We start from the raw sequence: 19650 nt of genomic DNA, 5'->3' as shown, positions 1-19650 counted from the left end.
GCAACTGCTGAATTCTGTGGCATTGGGAAACATTCAGGGACTTATTATTATTATTATTATTTTTTGTCCTCACCCGAGGATATTTTTCCATTTTTTGTACAGATAGAGTGGGAGGGAGAGAGAGAAACATCGACGTGAAGGGACACATCGAGTGGCTGCCACCCGCACGACCAACCAGGGCCGGGGACAAACTGCAACCAAAGTACATGCCCTTAGCGGGAACCGAACCCGGGTCTCTCCGGACCGCAGGCCGACGCTCTAACCGCTTAGCCAAACTGGCCAGGGCTTTTTCTTTTTTTTGTTCAGGTAGAGTGGGAGGGAGGAGAGGAACAGAGAGAGAGACAGAAACATTGACGTGAAAGGAACACATCGAGTGGCTGCCACCCACACAACCGACCAGGACCGGGGACAAACTGCAACCGAGGTACGTGCCCTTAGCGGGAACCGAACCTGGGTCTCTCAGGACCGCAGGCCGACGCTCTAACCACTGAGCCAAACCGGCCAGGGCTTTTTAAAGTTTTTATTTATTTATTTTTTATTATTATTATTTCCCCCTTTATTCCCACACGACCCAACCAGGGCTGGGGACAAACTGTTGTGTGCCTTTAGCGGGAACTGAACCTGGGTCTCTCCAGACCGCAGGCCAACGCTCTAACCGCTGAGCCAAACTGGCCAGGGCAGGGACTTATTAATAAGAATAATAGATGTGGCCCTGGCTGGTTTGGTTCAGCAATTAGAGCTTCGGCCCGCGGATCAAAGAATTGCAGGTTTGATTCCAGTCAAGGGCATGAACCTCAGTTGCGGTTCAGTCCCCGGCCCTGGGCGGGTTGTGCGGAAGGCAATCAGTGAGATGTCTCTCTCTCACATCTATGTTTCTCTCTTTCTCTCTCTCTCCCACTCTATCTAAAGATAAATGGAAAAAAGATCTTTGGGTGAGGATTTAAAAAAATAATAACAATAGATGTGACAAATTGAGTTAGCATCATAGTAAGCATTTTATGTATGTTATCTCATTTCCTTCTCTATTACTGGATCCAGTCATCTACTATCATACACGTTTCAGGTTCAGAAAAGTAAAGGACATGCTCAAGGATACATGGCACTGGGACCCAGCTCTGTCTAGTTACAAGGATTTAATCACTAAAATTCCTACATAAACATCAAAGAACGCCTATGAGTACTTCAGTAAGATAGGCAATATGTATAGATTAAGTCTCTATCACCAGCATACAGCTGAGTCTTATCTAGGGAATGCTCTTGCTATGTGAGCCTCTGCTACCAATTGCAGTCAAGAAAATTATTTAAAAAATAATAAAGCTGCACTGGCCAGTTTGGCTCAACAGTAGAGTCATCGGCCCACGGACCAAAGTCATGGGTTGGATTCCAGCCAAGGGCACGTACATCAGTTGTGGTTCATCCCTGGCCCTGGTCGGGGTCGTGTGGGAGGCAACCAGTTGATGTGTTCCTCTCATGTCGATGTTTCTCTTTCTCTCCCCCTTTCTCTCCCTCCCATTCTTTCTGAAGATAAATAGAAAAATATCCTCGGGTGAGGATTTAAATAAATAAATAAATAAAATAAAGCTGCCAGCTGTGAGTCAGGTAACAAGTGGCCATAACTAAGTGAGCCTGAGGGTGATCTGTGAAGGCAACACTTGAAGATAATACCTGAGGGTGATAATTGAGCAAACACATGGGTGATACCTGAGCATGAACAGTGACACCTGAGAGGTAGTGAAAGTGTGACATTTGAGTTAGAAAGTGCTGTCGTTTCGAGTTAATAAATGTTTATGAGGGTAACTGGGTCAGATATTCATAATTTATACCAACTTTCCACCTTGATCTCAACTGGCTTCCTTCTTGTACAACCTTATATGTACTATAGACTGAGGGTATCAATGTCAATAATGTGTTGACTAACAAACTTTTTTCTGCTTTTCTTAGGAAACATACCTTAGGATAGAACAGTGCCATAAACTCTTACAGGGTGGGAGTATGATTTGACACCAGACTGCCCATTAGCACAGTTATGGCCCACAGCAAAGGAAAGGGGACTTCCTCTTAGTGTTTGCTCCTTTCCCATTGAATTAGTCTAATATCCAGGGACAAAGGCATCATGAACACCAAATCTCTTGAAACTCTCGGTCAAAAGAACAAATGACTGGGGAAAGTGGAGCCAAGGGGATAGGTGTATGAAAAAGTTTCCTTAAAACTCCACAGTGGAGGGAGTTCTGACAGGTAAGAATGGTCACAGTCTCAGGGGACATTCCACACAGTTTTGTTCTATGCCTGCCTTTGCAATCCAAGAGGCTCTTGGCTCTCAGGTGCTATCCTCAGGTTTTGGATCCCAGGACTCAGAAATCTAATAATTATACAAATATGAGGTCTCATCCTTTAAACAAAATTTACCTATTTGTTCCAGAAAAAAGAAACTGTAAAAGATATATTATTGGTGGGCCACCCTGCCATTTCATGCACTCAAGTCCATGGAGGGGTATATTGTGAAGCTGTTCTAAAGGTGAGTATTGTCAGGTACTCGGCCTGTCCTTCCAGCCTTCTCCCTTTGACTCTAAGCCAGGCTGTTGGATATACTAGAATATGAGTATGATTGGCTGCATGTTAGAATCACCTGGGAAACTTTTTTTTAATCCTCACCCAAGGACACTTTTCCATTGATTTTTCAGATAGAGTGGGAGGGAGGGGGAGAGAGAGAGAGAGAAACATCAATGTGAGAGACACAGGGCCCGGGATCGAACTGCAACCAAGGTACGTGCCCTTGACTGGAATTGAACCCACGACCCTTTGGTCCGCTGACCGATGTTCTAATTGCTGAGCCAAACCAGCCAGGGCTCACCTGAGAAACTTTTATTTTTTTATTAAAAACATTTTTTTCTCTTTATTAATTTTTAGAGAGAAAAACAGAGAGGGGGAGAGATAGAAACATTGATGAGAGAGAACATTGATTGGCTGCCTCCTGCATGCCTAGGGATCAGGCCCACAACCTGGGCATGTGCCCTGACAGGGAAGCAACTTCCTAGTACATAGGTAGACACTCAACCAGTGAGCACACTGGCAGGGCACCTGGGGAATTTTAAAAATAGTATCCACCTTCATACATTGCTGGTAGGAATGTAAAAATGGTGTAGCCACTTTGGAAAAAAGATTACAGTTCCTCAAAAAGTAAGACCCAGCAATTCTACTCAAGAAAATTGAAAACATATATGCACACAAAAACTTGTACTTGACATTATTAATAATAGCCCAAAAGTGAGGTTCATCAACTGATGAATGAATAAAATATAGCCATACAATAGAATATTATTGAGCCATAAAAAGGAATGAAATACTGATACATGCTATAACATGAATGAACCTTGAAAATATTATATTAAGTGAAAGAAGCCAGAGACAAAAGGTTGCAATTATATGATTCTATTTATATGGTTATGACCAGAATAACCATATAAATCCTGAGATAGAAATTAGTGGTTGCCAGGCACTGGTGGGGCAGGGGAAATAAAGGAGTAATTGGCTAATAGTATGGGGTTTCATTTTTTTCCCCCCTTTATTGATTTTAAAGAGAGAAGTGAGAGGGAGAAAGGGATAGAAACATCAATGAGAGAGAACATTGACTGGTCGCCTCCTGCATGCTCCACACTGGGGATCAGGCCCACAACCTGGGCATGTGTCCTGACCAGGAATCGAACTGGCAACCTCTTGGTGCATGGGTAGACGCTCAACCACTGAGCCACACCAGCTGGACGAGGTTTCATTTTGATGTGATGAAATGTTGTGGGTACTGGCCAGTTTGGCTCAGCGTTGGCCCACGGACCAATGAGTTGCAGGTTCAATTCCAGTCAAGGGCATGTACTTCAGTTGCAGTTCATCCCTAGCCCTGGTCAGGTTGTGTGGGAGGCAATCAGTCGATGAGGCTCTATCACGTCGATGTTTCTCTCTGTCTCTCTCTCCCTCCCACTCTATCTGATGATAAATAGAAAAATATCCTTCAGTGAGGACTATTAAGAAAAAGGAAATGTGGAATTATCCCTGCCAGTGTAGCTCAGTGGATTGAGCATTGTCCCATGGACTGAGAGGTCCTGGTTCAAGTCCTGGTCACAGCACATGACCAGGTTGTGGGACCGATCCCCAGGAGGCGACCAATCAATGTTCTCTTTCATTGATGTTTCTCTCTCTCTCCCTCTCCCTTCAAAGCTCTGTCTCTAAAATCAATTTTTAAAAAATTAAAAAAATAAAGATGTTGCCCTGGCTGGTTTGGCTCAACAGTTAGAGTGTCAGCCCGCAAACCGGAGAATCCCAGGTTCGGTTCCCGCTAAGGGCACGTACCTTGGTTGCAGTTTGTCCCTGGCCCCAGATGGGGTCAAGTGGGTGGCAGCCAGCTGATGTTTCTCTCTCACATCAATGTTTCTCTCTCTCTCTCTCTTCCTCCTTTTCTAACCTCCCACTCTATCTTAAGATAAATGCAAAAATGTCCTTGGGTGAGGATTAAAAAAAAATTTAAAAAACCGAGATGTCGCCCTGGCCAGTTTGGCTCAGCGGTTAGAGTGTCGGCCTGCGGTCCGGAAAGACCCGGGTTTGGTTCCCGTTAAGGGCACGTACCTCCAGCCCTGGTTGGGTCGTGTGGGTGGCAACCACTCGATGTGTCGCTTTCACGTCGATGTTTCTCTCTCTCTCTCCCTCCCTCCCACTCTATCTGAACAAAATATTGAAAAATGTCCTCGGGTGAGGATAAAAAACAAAAAAACAAAAAAAACTGAGATGTTAAAAATACGAAAAGTTATTCAATTTCATTCTTAATCCATAAAATGCAAATTAAATATATAATTAAACACTTTCAAACAGGCAAAAAATTTTTAAAAATCAAAGAAAGTGTTGGTGAGGATTAAGAGCAATGGAATTGCTCATATACTACTTGTGGGAGGGTACACCACTTTGGAAAGCAGTTGGTATCATCTAGTGAAGTGAAAGATATGTATTTCACAACAACCTAGAGAACTCATGCTGTGTACTGAAATACATGTATAAGGACACTGACAGCCACACTACTCAGAAGAGCTCCAAACAGAAACAACCCCAAATGTTCATTAATAATGGAATGGCTAAATAAATTGTGCTACGTTCATATGATTGAATACTAACTGCAAATAAAAATGAACAAAACTACAGCCATATGCAAAAACAAAGATGGAACTCAAAAGCATAAAGTTGAACAAAAGAAGCAAGATGCAAAAGAATACATACACTGTGACTCTATTCATACAAAGTTTAAAAAAACACACAGGCAAGCCCTGGCTGGTTTGGTTCAGTGGTTCGAGTGCTGGCCTGCAGACCAAAGTGCTGCAGGTTTGATTCTGGTCAATGGCATGTACCTGGGTTGCAGTTTGATCCACGGCCCTGGTTGGTGTTGTGTGGGAGGCAGCAAATTGATGTGTCTCTCTCACACTGACATTTCTCTCTCTCTCCCTCTCTCCCTTCCTCCCACTCTATATGAAAATCAATGGAAAAATATCCTTGGGTGAGGATTGAAAAAACAAAACAAAAAACACACAGGCAAAAACTAAGTTATATCTATGGTTAACATACAGTTGGTAAAACTAACAAAGAACAAAAAAGTGATTATCCTAATAGGGGAGTATGATTGGGTTCTTGTGGGGTGCTGAAATGTTCTATTTCTTAATGTAGGTAGTTGATTATGAGGGCGCTTGTTTCTTTATACTGTACACATTTAGGTTTTATACATTTTTCTGTATAGTGCTATTTTTCACAATAAAAAAGGTTAAACCAACAGATCTGGAAACAGCCCAAGTGTCCATCAGTAGACGAATGAATAAAAAAGCTGTGGTACACACACACAATGGAGTACTATGCAGCTGTAAGAAAGAAAGATCTCTTATCCTTTGAGACGACATGGAGGGACCTGGAAAGTATTATCCTAAGTGAAACAAGCCAAGCAGAAAAAGACAAATACCACATGATCTCACTTACATATGAAATATAATGAATATAACAGTCTGAGGAATAGGGTAGACCCAGAAACATAGAAGTAGGGTACAGACTGACAACCCTCAGAAGAGGGGGTGGTGGGCGGTGGGAAGAGATAAACCACAGAACTTATATGCATAACCAATGGACATGGACAACAAAGCCGGGGAAGGGGCATGGGGGATGGGGAGGAGGGTGTCAATGGGGTAAAAAAGGAGAAACATCTGTAACAAAAATAAAATTAAATAATAAATAAATAAATAAATAAATAATAAAAACTGAGAGTTCTGATGGAAAGGTTTGAAGAAATGACAAGACTTTTTGAAGTACCTGGATGAAAATTATTCTGTAGGTTAGTGGCTACTGGGTTTGTAGTACTACAGAATATATGCAGGGGTGGGCAAAAGTAGGTATACGAATAAATAATACAGTGATTAATAAATAATAATACCAGAATTGTGTTTTGTATACTCACAACTGTAAACCTACTTTTGCCCACCACTGTATGCCTCATTCTCAGATACTGTTACCTTGAAAACATAAGAATATTTAAATAAAAACAAAGTATCTTACTTAAATGGTGAAAGGGACAGTGTGTATGTTACTTATAATTTGTGATTTTTTTTTTTTTTTTTTTTTATCCTCACCCGAGGACATTTTGCCATTTTTGGTACAGACAGAGTGGGAGGGGGAGAGAGGAACAGAGAGAGAGAGAAACATCGACGTGAAGGTTCACATCGAGTGGCTGCCACCCGCACAACTGACCAGAGCCGGGGACAAACTGCAACCGAGGTACATGCCCTTAGCGGGAACCGAACCCGGGTCTCTCCGGACCGCAGGCCGACCTCCAACCGCTGAGCCAAACCGGCCAGGTCTATAATTTGTGATTTTTATTTTAATAAAATAAGTTAGGCAATTAAAAAAAAAAAAAGGTTAAACCATTTTTTTCAGTAAGGAAAATAATGCCCCTAATGATCTACTATAAAGCCAGGTTGAGGACTACTACATTAAAGAAGGTTCATCAGAAATATATTTGTACCTAAGTTAATAAATTTCCAGAACAGAAAATAAAAATCTAAATATTCTAAACTATTAACATTAAATATCCCAGTAGAGAATGGGAGTAATATACAGTAAGTAAGAGAAGACTTTATTTTTCTATCTTATATATTTTTTAATGTTTGATGTAATAATGAGCAAGTGTTACTTTGGTTATAATAAAAAGATAACCATGGCATTGAAACAACCACCTCATAGAGAACGAAGCTATCCTCTAAGAGGAGGACTCACGTTTTATATATGTGAAGCGGTATGCTTGCCATTGCCTAACTAAATCTGAGTCCATTATATGTGCTAGATAGCAAAATGAATTCTTCCCCTGTACTTAGGCCTCTACAGTGGTGTAGTAAAGAAGGAAGAGTTACCTCTAAGAGGAGCTCTACACTATCCACCTGAAGCTCTTGCAGTCCCACGATCTGTACCACATGCTTGCTATCTTCTCTTGCAAAGAGCCTGCAGAGGCAAGAACATGGTTGGTATGACAGAGCTGCTGTAATAGACTTTGGTCTTGCCTCCCCAGAAACCACTCCATCACTCCGCCACCAACAAGTACCAGTTTTACCCTCTGGGTGGGATTGATATGCATTCTCCCCAACCATTCCCACACCTCCTGGCTCCTACCCTGGGCTTCAGGGATGGTCCTTGATTGTTGTAAACAAATCAGCATCTTTGGCTACAATTAAAAGAATGAAAGTATAAAAGGGGAGGGGAACAACTAAAACAGAATGAGTGTATAACCCAGACCTATGCCAATCAGTGGATGGTGTATTACCGGCTAGAGTGACTGATTCAGGAGTGGATATAGGATCCCTGCAGGTCCAATCAAAATAAAGTTGCCCAGCCGGCCAACCGTGTGGCTCAGTGGATTGAACATTGTCCCATGGACCAAGAGGTCCCAGTTCAAGTCCCAGTCAGGGCATATGCCTGGGTTTCGGACTCAATCCCCAGTGGGAGCCGTGCAGGAGGCAGATGGATGTCTCACTTAGGTGTTTCTATTGCTCTCTCCTTTCCTCTCTAAAAAAATCAGTAAAAACATATTTAAAAGATAAAATAAATAAAGTCTTAGTCTCTTATTATTAGGTGCCTGGGTGTAAGGTGCTCTCTCTCTCTCTCTCTCTCTAGAAATGGAAAGCATGTGGCACTGGGAGCAGCTGTAGCTATTTAGCATTCACAAAAGAGACAGTTCTGGAATAAAGCTAACACCACAGCAAGTAGAGCAGAGATGCAAAGAAACTGGGTCCTGCCCCTGACTGGTGTTGCTTAGTGGTTAGAGTATTGACCTGCAGGCCAAAGGATTGCAGGTTCAATTCCCAGTCAAGGGCATGGACCTAGATTGCAGGTTTCATCCTTGGCCCTGGTCAGAGCCCATTCAGAAGGCAACTGATCAATGTGTTTCTCTCACATCGATGTCTCTCTCCCTCTTTCCCCCTCTCCCTCCTGCCCTTTCACTCTCTATAGAAATCAATAGAAAAAATATCCTTGGGTGAGGATTAACAAACAAAAACAGAAACTGGGTCCTTCCATGGCCAGTTTGGCTCAGTGGTAGAGCATCGGCCCATGGACCAATGAGTCACAGGTTCAATTCTGCCCAAGGGCATGTACCTCGGTTGCAGTTCATCCCTGGCCCTGGTTGGGGTTGTGTGGGAGGCAACTAGCTGATGTGTCTTTCTCACATCAATGTCTCTCTTTCTCTCCCTTTCTCTCCCTCTCTCCCCCTTCCACCCTATCTGAAGATAAACAGAAAAATATCCTTGGGTGAGGATTAAAAAGCAAAACAAAAATGGGTCCTTATAACATCCCTGAGCTGCTACAGTAAAAAGACCCTAAGGCCCTGGCCAGTCTGGCTTAGCGGTTAGAGCGTCGGCCTGCAGTTCACAGAAACCCGGGTTCGGTTCCTGCTAAGGGCATGTACCTCGGCTGCAGTCTGTCCCCAGCCCCGGCTGGGTCGTGCGGGTGGCGGCCACTGGATGTGTCCCTTTCACATCAATGTTTCTTTCTCTCTCTCCCTCCTGCTCTATGTGAATAAAAAATGGAAAAATGTCCTTGGGTGAGGATAAAAAAAAAAAAAGACCCTAAGGCCTGACTGTCCTCTAGGCTTTCTAGTTATATGAGCTAATAAGGACTTCCTTAAATGCTTCAGCCATTATAATGGGATTTTATTTTACTTGTAACATGAGCAGTCCTGATATATCGTCTAAGGCAATGGTTCTCAACCTCCTAATGCTGCGACCCTTTAATACAGTTCCTCATGTTGTGGTGATCTCCAACCATAAAATTATTTTCGTTGCTACTTCATAACTGTAATTTTGCTACTGTTATGTCTTAGGCAACCCTGTGAAAGGGTCATTTGACCCCCAAACGGGTCGCGACCCACAGGTTGAGAACTGCTGTTAAATCTAAGGGATCAAGGAAGAGCTGGTGCTGCCACTGAATGACTCCTGCCTGCATGTAAGGTAATGAGTGGTTATGGTCTATCATCATCATTAAACCAGACCCATCAAGGGTCATGTATTGAATCTATCCAAGACTCTAAGATTATTTCTTCCCTTAATAAGATACCGATTAAGGTTAGAAATGGAATTCCAGTTCATAAAAAAAGAAATAATTTTCTCCCCCAAAATTTGTTCTTAGCCTATGCTTCCTCAAATTTTTCACATTTTTACAGGATTGGAGAAAAACAGTTCACTGATGCTCATGACTGTTCAAAAACAATTACTGGAACAGTTAGGCTTCTAGAATAAAAGAAGGATCTAGCTTTCAAAGACTTCATGTCATTCCTGAACATACTTTCCAGGCCCTATGCCCTGAGCTCACCCCAGAGAGGTTCCTAATGGGCAGCCTAAAATATACTGCTAAATTTTTAAATCCTGTAAGCAAGATTTCTATCACTTTTTACGCAAAGGTATAAAAACAATTTATCCTCTACTTTTAAAAGTTAATTTGAAGATCCTTAAACTCTGGTTTCTAGTTTAAGAGGTGGACTGAGCATATATACATACTTTTATCTACATTTGTCAAAACCCCAATATTATTATAGAAAATATATTTTACTAAAAAATAACACAACAGGATAAAATAAAACAGCTCTAAACAAACAAGAAAGTAGCCATCGGTAAACCAGGACATTTCAGAAGTCCCAGAATGGGAGGAAACAAAGAGACATTAGCAAATTAAACAGATAAATGAGAGAAAAAAACAACCCCACAGCCCAAGACACTTGCAGACTAAGTCGGGTCTTCCCTAGTGAGCCCTAGAAAAGCTTAAACCCAGGATTAAGCATATTCCCATGCCCTTGGCTATAATTAAAGAATGTAAATATACAGGGTAATATACCTGGGTCATTCATTAAAGAATTACACTCGCCCGGCCAGTGTGACTCAGTGGCTGAGCGTCAACCCCACACTAGGAGGTCGCTGGTTCAATTCCCGGTCAGGGAACATGCCCAGGACCGATCCCCAGTGAGAGGTGTGCAGGAGGCGGCTGATCAATGTTCTCTCTCATTGATGTTTTTATCTCTCTCCCTCCCTCCCTCTCTAAAATCAATAAAAGAAAAAAAAAAGAATTATACTTCTTTTAGTGGAATAACCTGACTGTCCCTTCACACAAACAGCATAATAGTGGCTTTATTCTCATGCCAACTATTCTTTAAAGGATGTGACGATTCTGACCAGAAAGGTTGTTGGGGCTTGGAAGAGAAGCTGTGATTAAGCTAATTTGAAGTTTCAAAACCAACACAGAGAGGATAAAAAAAGAAAGGCAACTCTTTGTCATAGCAACCCCAGAGTGGCACCCTCCTTTATTTGGCACAACAAAACCCCCAAAACCTATATATATTCTTTGAATTGTGGCACACCCGTCCTTTTTTGTTGGAACAGTCTACAGGACAATGGTTTGCCTAAATCCACTCAGTGGTCTCTCCAGTTATGCTACTCAATATTCCAGTGCTCCTCTACAGTGGGAGCTACTACTGAACTGGAGCTGCTCCTCCACCACCACTCTCATTCCAGAGCTTGCCTGGAGTTCATAGAACTTTCATGTCCTTTTGGACAGCTCCGGAGGGGCGTGGATATCTTTGTTGTGGGGCTAGTCTATTTCACTGATTTGGTTTCCATAGTTTTCTTCCATGTTAAGCCTCAACTCACTCCTCTCCACCGGTGTAGCTACTCCCAATGTCTCATGTCTGGTTAATTCTGTTACGACAAACTTGTATCCTTCCATCTCCCTTACTTCTTTTCTCCTCCCCATTTTCCCAGTCAGTTTATACCTTCACAATTTCTTTGCCTCCTACTCAGTCATCTGTTTCAACCTACTACAATTTTATGCCATAAAAATACAATAAGGATTTAAAATCAGAGTTACTGAATACATTTCTAAATTACTATTATGTTGTAAAGGCAATAGTTTAAGCCTTATAAGAGTTAAAAGTCAAATGTGAAGTAAAGAGATTTTCTTCTTTTTTTACTGACTTAAGAAAACTATCACAGCTCTGGCCATTTGGATCAGTGGTTAGAGCACTAGCCCACAAACCAAAGAGTTGCGGGTTTGATTCAGGTCAAGGGCCTGTACCTCAGTTGTGGTTTAATCCCTGGCCCTGGTTGGGGTCGTGTGGGAGACAACCAATTGATGCATCTCTCTCACATGGATGTTTCTCTCTCCCTCCCTACCCCCCCATCTGAAAATCAATGGAAAAATATCCTCCGGTGAGGATTGAAAAAAAAGAAAATGATCAAGAAGTGTACCCTAAGATTGCCCTGGCCGGTTTGGCTCAGCAGTTAAAACGTCAGCCCACAGACTGGAGAGTCCCAGGTTTGGCTCCCACTAGGGACACATACCACGGTTGCAATTTGTCCCTGGCCCCAGTTGGGGTCGTGTGGGTGGCAGCCAGTTGATGTATCTCTCTCACATTGATGTTTTTCTCTCTCTCTTCCTCCCTCTCTCCTTCCCACTCTATCTGAAGATAAATGCAAAAATGTCCTCGGGTGAGGATTAAAAAAAAAAAGTTTATCTTAAGATTATTGAGGGGAAAAAAAGAAAACAAAAAACCAAGAAAATGAAAAACATTATAGCCTTCCAGTGTAATAACAGGTCAAAAGAATAAAAAGGGATTTAAGTATATATGTTGGTTTTCTAACTTCCTAACATTAGATCTTTTTCACAGAACAAAATAAAAGGGAAAATCTTTGGATAAACATTAGGATACTGATCAATTCAAAAAATACCGATGAAAGGCAAATTTGCATCCTTTTCTAGCTCAACTGACAGTTTAAAAAATATGTACCTGATTCAGGAGACTCTCACTTCACAAAAGGGCATTAATGTACCAAAGACTCTCATTAAACCCTATGATTCAGTGGGACTTCGGCTTAAAACAATGATAAACAGATTCACAGTTTCCCACTCATATCCAGTATTACCTTTTTCTCCTATTTAGGAGGTCATAAAGCTGTCCACAGTAGATTTCATAGAAGCTGATCCATACAAAGAGGTGCCTTCTTGGTTGGGACACTTCTAGTTGCCTGAAGATATCTTTGGCAGCCAGAGCATACAGTCCTGGGTTCTGATGAGTTCCTATCATGGTGTAGGTCTTTCCAGCACCTGTCTGTCCATATGCAAAGCAAGTGGCATTGCCTCTGAAGGAAGAATAATTTGTATTACTTATACATGAGAGAAATGTTAATATACCCATAGATTTTTAAAAAATTTTTTTATCCTCATCTGAGGACATATTTTTTTTTGCATTTATCCTCAGATAGAGCAGGAGGGAGAGAGGGAGGAAGAGAGAGAGAGAAACACTGATGTGAGAGAGACACACTTAGTGACTGCCACCCACATGACCCCATCTGGGGCTGGGGACAAACTACAACCTTGGTGCATGCCCTTAGCGGGAACTGAACCTGGGACTCTCTGGTCTGCGGGCCAACACTCTAACCACTGAACAAACTGGCCAGGGCAACCCACAGATTGTTAATGACAAAAGTCAGGTAGAAAAAGAATCTTTGACAAAGTTCAGCTATAAACAATAATCCTTTAAGGAAAGGAGGGCTTTACATTATAAAAACACAAGAAGAGAAAAAATATTCTCAAAGCAGTACATGAGTTTTCTGACAGTAATTTTTCATGGAACTGGTAAGACCATAAGACAACTCTAAAAAAATAAGAAAATAAGGACTCCTGCTAGATACTTAGAGGATCCCAGAGAACATTATTTTGTGTTAATCTGGAAAGGAAAGTTTGGTGAAAGAAGTAATAGAGAATTAAATACAACAAATAACAGAATAATATGGTAAATATGATGGTAGTGACCACTCATACAAATATTAAGGAAGTTTAGACAGAGATAAAATCAATGTAAGCAAAATATTTAAGGGAGGTCTCATAAAGTTTTCACTTTCATTAATAAATTGCTGGGATGGCCCAGTCAGTGTGGCTCAGTGGATTGAGTGTTGTCCCATGAACTGAGAAGTCCCAGTTAGATATTTGGTCAGGGCATATACCCGGGTTGTGGGCTCGATCCCCAGTAGTGGGCATGCAGGAGGCAGCTGATTGATGTATCGCTCTCACATTGATTTTTTTCTCTCTCTCTAAAAATATCAATAACAGATAGAGTGGGAGGGAGGGAGAGAAAGAAGGTAGAGGAAAATTTTTTTTTTTGGTATGTGCCTCTAGCGGGAACTGAACCCAGATCTCTCTGGTCCATAGGCCGATGCTCCAACTGCTGAGCCAAACCGGCCGGGGAGGGGGGGCGGGGGATTTAAAAAAAAATCAATAAAACATACTTAAAAAAAATGTTAAAAAATAAATTGCTGGATTACTTGATTTCTAAGATCTCTTCTAGCCCTGATGTCCTGTGATTCTAAGTTGAGAATCACTATTCTTGCATGTGGATAAATGTGTGGATACACCCTGTTTGAATGTAAAGACCTGCAGAATAAGAGGTAGAAAGGAGAGTTAAAAGACCAACCTACTGCCCTGGCCAGTTTGGCTCAGCGGTTGGAGCGTCGGCCTGTGGTACAGAGATACCCGGGTTCGGTTCCCGCTAAGAGCACGTACCTCGGTTGCAGTTTATCCCCGGTCCTGGTTGGTCGTGCGGGTGGCAGCCACTCAATGTGTCCCTTCACATCAATGTTTCTCTCTCTCTCTCTTCCTCTCTCTCCCTCCCACTCTATCTGAACAAAAAATGGAAAAATGTCCTCGGGTGAGGATAAAAAAAAAAAAAAGACCAACCTACCGATCACAGTGTTTTAAGATGAGTTGGAGGCCAAGATTATCTGAGTATTGTATGACCCAATTATGTAGTATTAAGTAGAAAGTAAACATAATGTTATGTAGTAAGTAGCTATTGCAGACTCTCAAACAGAAATCACATAGATTAATGATAAAAGTAGCTACTTTCTAAGAAAAAAATATGTATGGACACAGGGGTAGGGAGAGGCTGGAGGTGGGTAGAGAGAGATGAATACACAGAAAGGGAACTAAAGCCAGATAGAAAACAAAGAGTGATATAACAAGAGCAAAAGAACCATAGAAGTATGAGAATCAAGAGATGGCAGGTAACTGGATTTAAGCTGCTTAAAGCACAGATCAGTTACTTCTTTTCTTTTAAAAATTGTGGTTCTGCCCGGCCTGTGTGGTTCAGTGGTTGAGCATTGACCCACGCACCAAGAGGTCGCCAGTTCGTTTTCCCGGTCAGGGCACATGCCCAGGTTGTGGGCCAGGTCCCCAATGTGGGGCATGCAGGAGGCGGCCAGCTGATGTTCTCTCTCATTGATGTTTCTATCTCTCTCTCTCCCTCTCCCTTCCTTTCTCTCTAAAATCAATAAAATTTAAAACAAAAACAAAAACAAAACTGTGGTTCTGGCCTAGTCAGTTTGGCTCAGTGTTTAGAGGGTCAGCCTGAGGAAAGAAGGATCTTGGGTTCGATTCCCGGTCAAGAGCACATACCTGGGTTCCAGGTTTTATCCCCAGCCCCAGCTGGGGTATTACGGAAGACAACCAATCAATGTGTCTGTCTGTCTGTCTCTCTCCCTCTCCCTTCCTCCCTCCCTTCCACTCTACCTAAAAATTAATGGAAAAATATTCTTGGGTGAGGATTAACAAAAAAAAAATAAAATAAAACACATGGTTCTCAGCAGTGAGGGTGCTTGAATACACTGACAGAGACAGTTAGAAAAATGGTTACAGAAAGAAAATTTGAACACACAATGTATCTTCGGCACATTCTAGAGATGAGCTTTTAAAAGAAATTAACAGCCCTGGCCAGTTTGGCTCAGCGGTTAGAGTGTTGGCCCTCGGACCAATGAGTCATGGGTTCGATTCCGGTCAAGGGCACATACCTCGGTTACGATTCATCCCCGGCCCTATTTGGGGTCACCCAGGAGGCAGCCACTTGATGTTTCCCTTTCATGTTGATGTTTCTCTCTCCCCTCACGCCACTCTATCTGAACAAAAGTGGAAAAATGTCCTTGGGTGAGGATAAAAATAAATTAAATAAATAAATAAATAAATAAATAAATAAATAAATAAATAAATAAATACAACAGCCTGGCCGGTGCGGTTCAGTGGATTGAGCACTGTCCCATGGGCTGAGAGTTCTCAGTTCGATTCCCTGTCAGGGCACATGCCCGGGTTGTGGGCTCAATCCCCAGTTGGGGGTGTGCAGAAGGCAGATGATGGATGTTTCTCTCCCACGTAAATGTTTCTCTCTCTCTCTCTCCCCTCTTCTCTCTCTAAAAACATCAATAAAAACATATTTTAAAAAATTTATTAAAAAAATAAAAGAAACAACAAATATGGATATGAGGAATCTCTATTACACTTTATAGAATTTATAATTAAACTGAATTTATAGTTAAGAGTAACTTGCAAATCTCTTATTTTTTATTGGCAATGTCTTAACATTCAAATTCTAACTTATTTTCAAAACTTACTCTCTCAAACAGCACTCCCTAGATTTGGTGCATAAGAAATTAAACCTGAAAGACATTTTATTTTTTTAGCCTGCTTATACAAATAATTATAAAATATTTAAATGACTTCCACAAAACAACAATAGAAAGACAACAAAAATGGGCAAATTAAGATATTTAAATGACCAATAAGCACATAAAAAGATGCTCAATATCACTAGGCATTAGGGAAATTCAAATTAAAAACACAATGAGCCCGACTGCTGTGGCTCAATGGATTGAGCGTCATTCCATGGACTGAGAGGTACTGGTTCGATTCCTGGTCAGGGCATATGCGTGGGTTGGGAGCTCCATTCCCAGGAGAGGCTGTGGAGGAGGCAGCCAATCAGTTTCTCACATTGATGCTTCTCTCTCTCTCTCTCCCTTCCTTTCTCTCTCAAAAAAAATCAATAAAAACATTAAAAAGAAAAAACACAATGAGATACAGTTCTATACCCATTAGACTGGCTAAATTAAAAAAGGCTTACAATGCCAAATATAGTGAGGATACAGAACTGTAATTCTCATACATTGATTAATGTTGGGAGTATAAAGTAATGTATGGAAAATTGTTTGACATTTTTAAATAAACACACCTATCCTATGACCTAGCAATCCATTTCTAGATTTTTATCCAAGATAAATAAAAACATGTCCACACAAAAATTTGTATAAGAATGTTTATACAGCCTTATTCATAATAGTCCAAAAATGGAAACAACCCAAATGTAAATCAACAGGAAAATGAATAAACAAATGATAGTATATTCACAGAAGGAAATATTACCCAGCAATAAAAATAATGGGTACATGGAACATGTACTTATACCAAAAATACATTATGTTAAGCAAAAGAAACCAGGCATAAAAGAATATTTATCATAATGATTCTATTTCTATGACATTCTAGAACAAGAAAAACTGATTTATAGTGACAGAAAGCAGGTCAGTGGTTATATAAGACATAAGGGTGATGGTGGGGAATTAATTAAAAGGGTACACGAAATAACTTTCTAGGGTGGTGGAAATGTTCTAAATCTTGTTCTAGGTATTAGCTAGATGTATTCAACTGTCAAAACTCATCAAACCCGAATACTTCCTAAGTTCTGTGTATCTTATTGCATGTAAATGACACCTCAATTTTTTTTAACGTTATAAAAGTTATTTAAAAAAAAAAGTCAAGCCCTGGCTGGTGTGGCTCAGTTGGTTGAGCATTGTCAGTGCACCAAAAAGTCACCAGTTTGGCCCTGGCCGGTTTGGCTCAGCGGTTACACATCGGCCTGTGGTCCCGAGAGACCCGGGTATAGTTCCCGCTAAGGGCACGTACCTCGGTTGCAATTTGTCCCTGGCCCTGGTTGGGTTGTGCAGGTGGCAGCCACTTGATATGTCCCTTTCATGTCGATGTTTCTCTCTCTTCCTCTCTCTCCCTCCCACTCTATCTGAACAAAAAAATGAAAAAATGTCCTCGGGTGAGGATAAAAAAAAAAGTTACCAGTTTGATTCCTAGTCAGAAAACATACCCAGATTGAGGGTTCAATCCCAGGTCAGGGAGCATACGGGGGGGCAACTGATTAATGTAGCTGTCTCACATCAATGTTTTTCTCTCTCTCCCCTTCTCTCTTCCTCTCTTTCTAAAATCAATAAGCCTTGGCCGGTTTGGCTCAGCGGTTAGAGCATCAGCCCATGGATCAGAGTCGCGGGTTCGATTCTGGCCAAGGGCACATACCTCGGTTGCCCTGTTCGTCCCCAGCCCTGTTAGGGGTTGTGCGAGAGGCAACCAATTGATGTGTCCCTCTCACATCGATGTTTTTCTCTCTTTTTCTCCCCCCCTCACTCCTCCCTCCCACTCTATCTGAAGATATTTGAGAAAATATCCTCAGGTGAGGGTTATAAATAAATAAAATAAATAAATAAATAATGTCAAAATACTCTGGAACTAGTGACTGTAGCAGATTGTTTGACATACATCCCTACATTTTAAATATACAACAGAAGCCCCTACCACCTTTTCTGTAATAAACACAGTTAATGTTTATTAAGTATAAATAATTATTTCAAAATTTAAAAAATATATTTATGAAAAGTTGATAAGTGAGTTACTTATCCATCCTACTTCAAGGAGAAACTTAATGAAATAATAGCCAGAATACATAACTCCTAGTATCAAAAGTTCAAACTAACTACAATCACTTAAACCTTTTTATTCTGAGGATTTTGATGAAATTATATTGTCAGCATATATTTTCCCACTAAGCAAAGAGAAATAATATCATCAGTGTAAAACAAAATTTTGCTGAAAATTACTAAATGCGTGGTAAACCCTATAAATACACAGAATTTTTCAGAAGAGACTAATTTAAATGCATAAGATCAGAACACAAGTTCATGTTTAATTCAAAAGAAATAAAAATCATAGGTGATATTTATTTTTAAAAATATGATTTATGTAAAATAGAAAATAAAAAGCAAGAGAAACAAAAAATTACTATCATACCCATTAAAAATATGCTGAATGAGTGGGTGAGTAGTCTTCATGTATACATCCCGATTGGTACATGCCTCACCAAAGACTTCATCAAAATAAAAAACATGCTGAAAAAGAAATTTGGTTTTTATAGAGAGACGTTTTCTTCACCACTATTCTAGTTAACACATGGTAAAGGTACATTTTTAACTAATAGTTACTGACCATGACAAACTTAGAAATAAATAAGCAATCAATAACTATCAAATGACACAGCCTTATTTTACTTGAGATTTCTATTAGACATGTTCTTATAATGTAAAAACTAAGGCACACAATTGTTGTTCTTGCTTAAGTGAAGTAAATTGATGGGTACAAGAGTGAGCCAATCCTCCTTAGGTCTAGGAGAGAAACTGAATTCTATTGAGATTATCCTCATAGCCCAACTACAGCATATTCGACATTTTGGGAAATTCTGCAGGAAGACCTCTCTCCATTCCATAGATTACATAGCTCAACTTTTAATTTCATAAACATTTATTGTTCATCTGGAAGCATATATATTAGAGTAGGCACTTCAAGGGGACCAAAGATAAAGATATTACCCTACAATTACCCCATACTACCACCTAAATATGTTAATCCAGACAAGTTTACAAATGACTGTAAGATAGAAAAAACTTGAGAGATAAAGTACACGTAAAATTCAAAGGAGAAACATGTTTCCTCTCATTGGGAAAGACTTTATGAGAAAAAGACTATGCTGCGAATGGACCACGGGGAAAGAAGAATTTGAGAGGTAGAGATGAAGGCAGGGCAGGTATTCCAAGCACTGTGGAAACATGAGCAAAGAGTCAAAGAAGGAAAGCACAAGGAATGTTTGGGGAACAGGAAGAATTCAATGTAGTTGAAATATAGGATCTTGGTAGGTAGAAAAGTAAAAAAGAAGGCTAGAATAAAGAGTTACAACTATGGCCCTGGCCGGTTTGGCTCAGCAGTTAGAGTGTCGGCCCATGGACCAATGAGTCATGGGTTCAATTCCGACCAAGGGCACGTATCTTGGTTGCGGGTTGTCCCGGGCCCTGGTTGGGTCATGCAGGAAGCAACCAGTCAATGTGGCTCTATCACATCTATGTTTTTTTTCTCCCTCTCTCCCTCTCTCCCACTCTATCTGATGATAAATAA

The 19650-nt window shown here is 40.8% G+C and overlaps 1 protein-coding gene across 1 annotated transcript in view; it reads right to left on the bottom strand.

Moving 5' to 3' along the window:
- The window catches only part of KIF24 (kinesin family member 24), a 54828-nt gene that overhangs the window by 24241 nt on the left and 10937 nt on the right, over positions 1 to 19650 (bottom strand). The window contains exons 3-5 of the mRNA XM_036260294.1: positions 18496 to 18593; positions 12471 to 12686; positions 7422 to 7509 (exon numbers count right to left, since the gene is read on the bottom strand). Coding sequence (XP_036116187.1) covers positions 7422 to 7509; positions 12471 to 12686; positions 18496 to 18593 — 402 coding nt within the window. The remainder of the gene's footprint in view (positions 1 to 7421; positions 7510 to 12470; positions 12687 to 18495; positions 18594 to 19650) is intronic.

The sequence above is a fragment of the Molossus molossus genome, unplaced genomic scaffold (genome assembly GCF_014108415.1).
Source record: "Molossus molossus isolate mMolMol1 unplaced genomic scaffold, mMolMol1.p scaffold_m16_p_14, whole genome shotgun sequence".
Classification (NCBI taxonomy): Eukaryota; Metazoa; Chordata; class Mammalia; order Chiroptera; family Molossidae; genus Molossus; species Molossus molossus.
The sequence above is the reverse complement of the archived record's forward strand: the minus strand, read 5'-3'. Positions and strand labels throughout refer to the sequence as shown.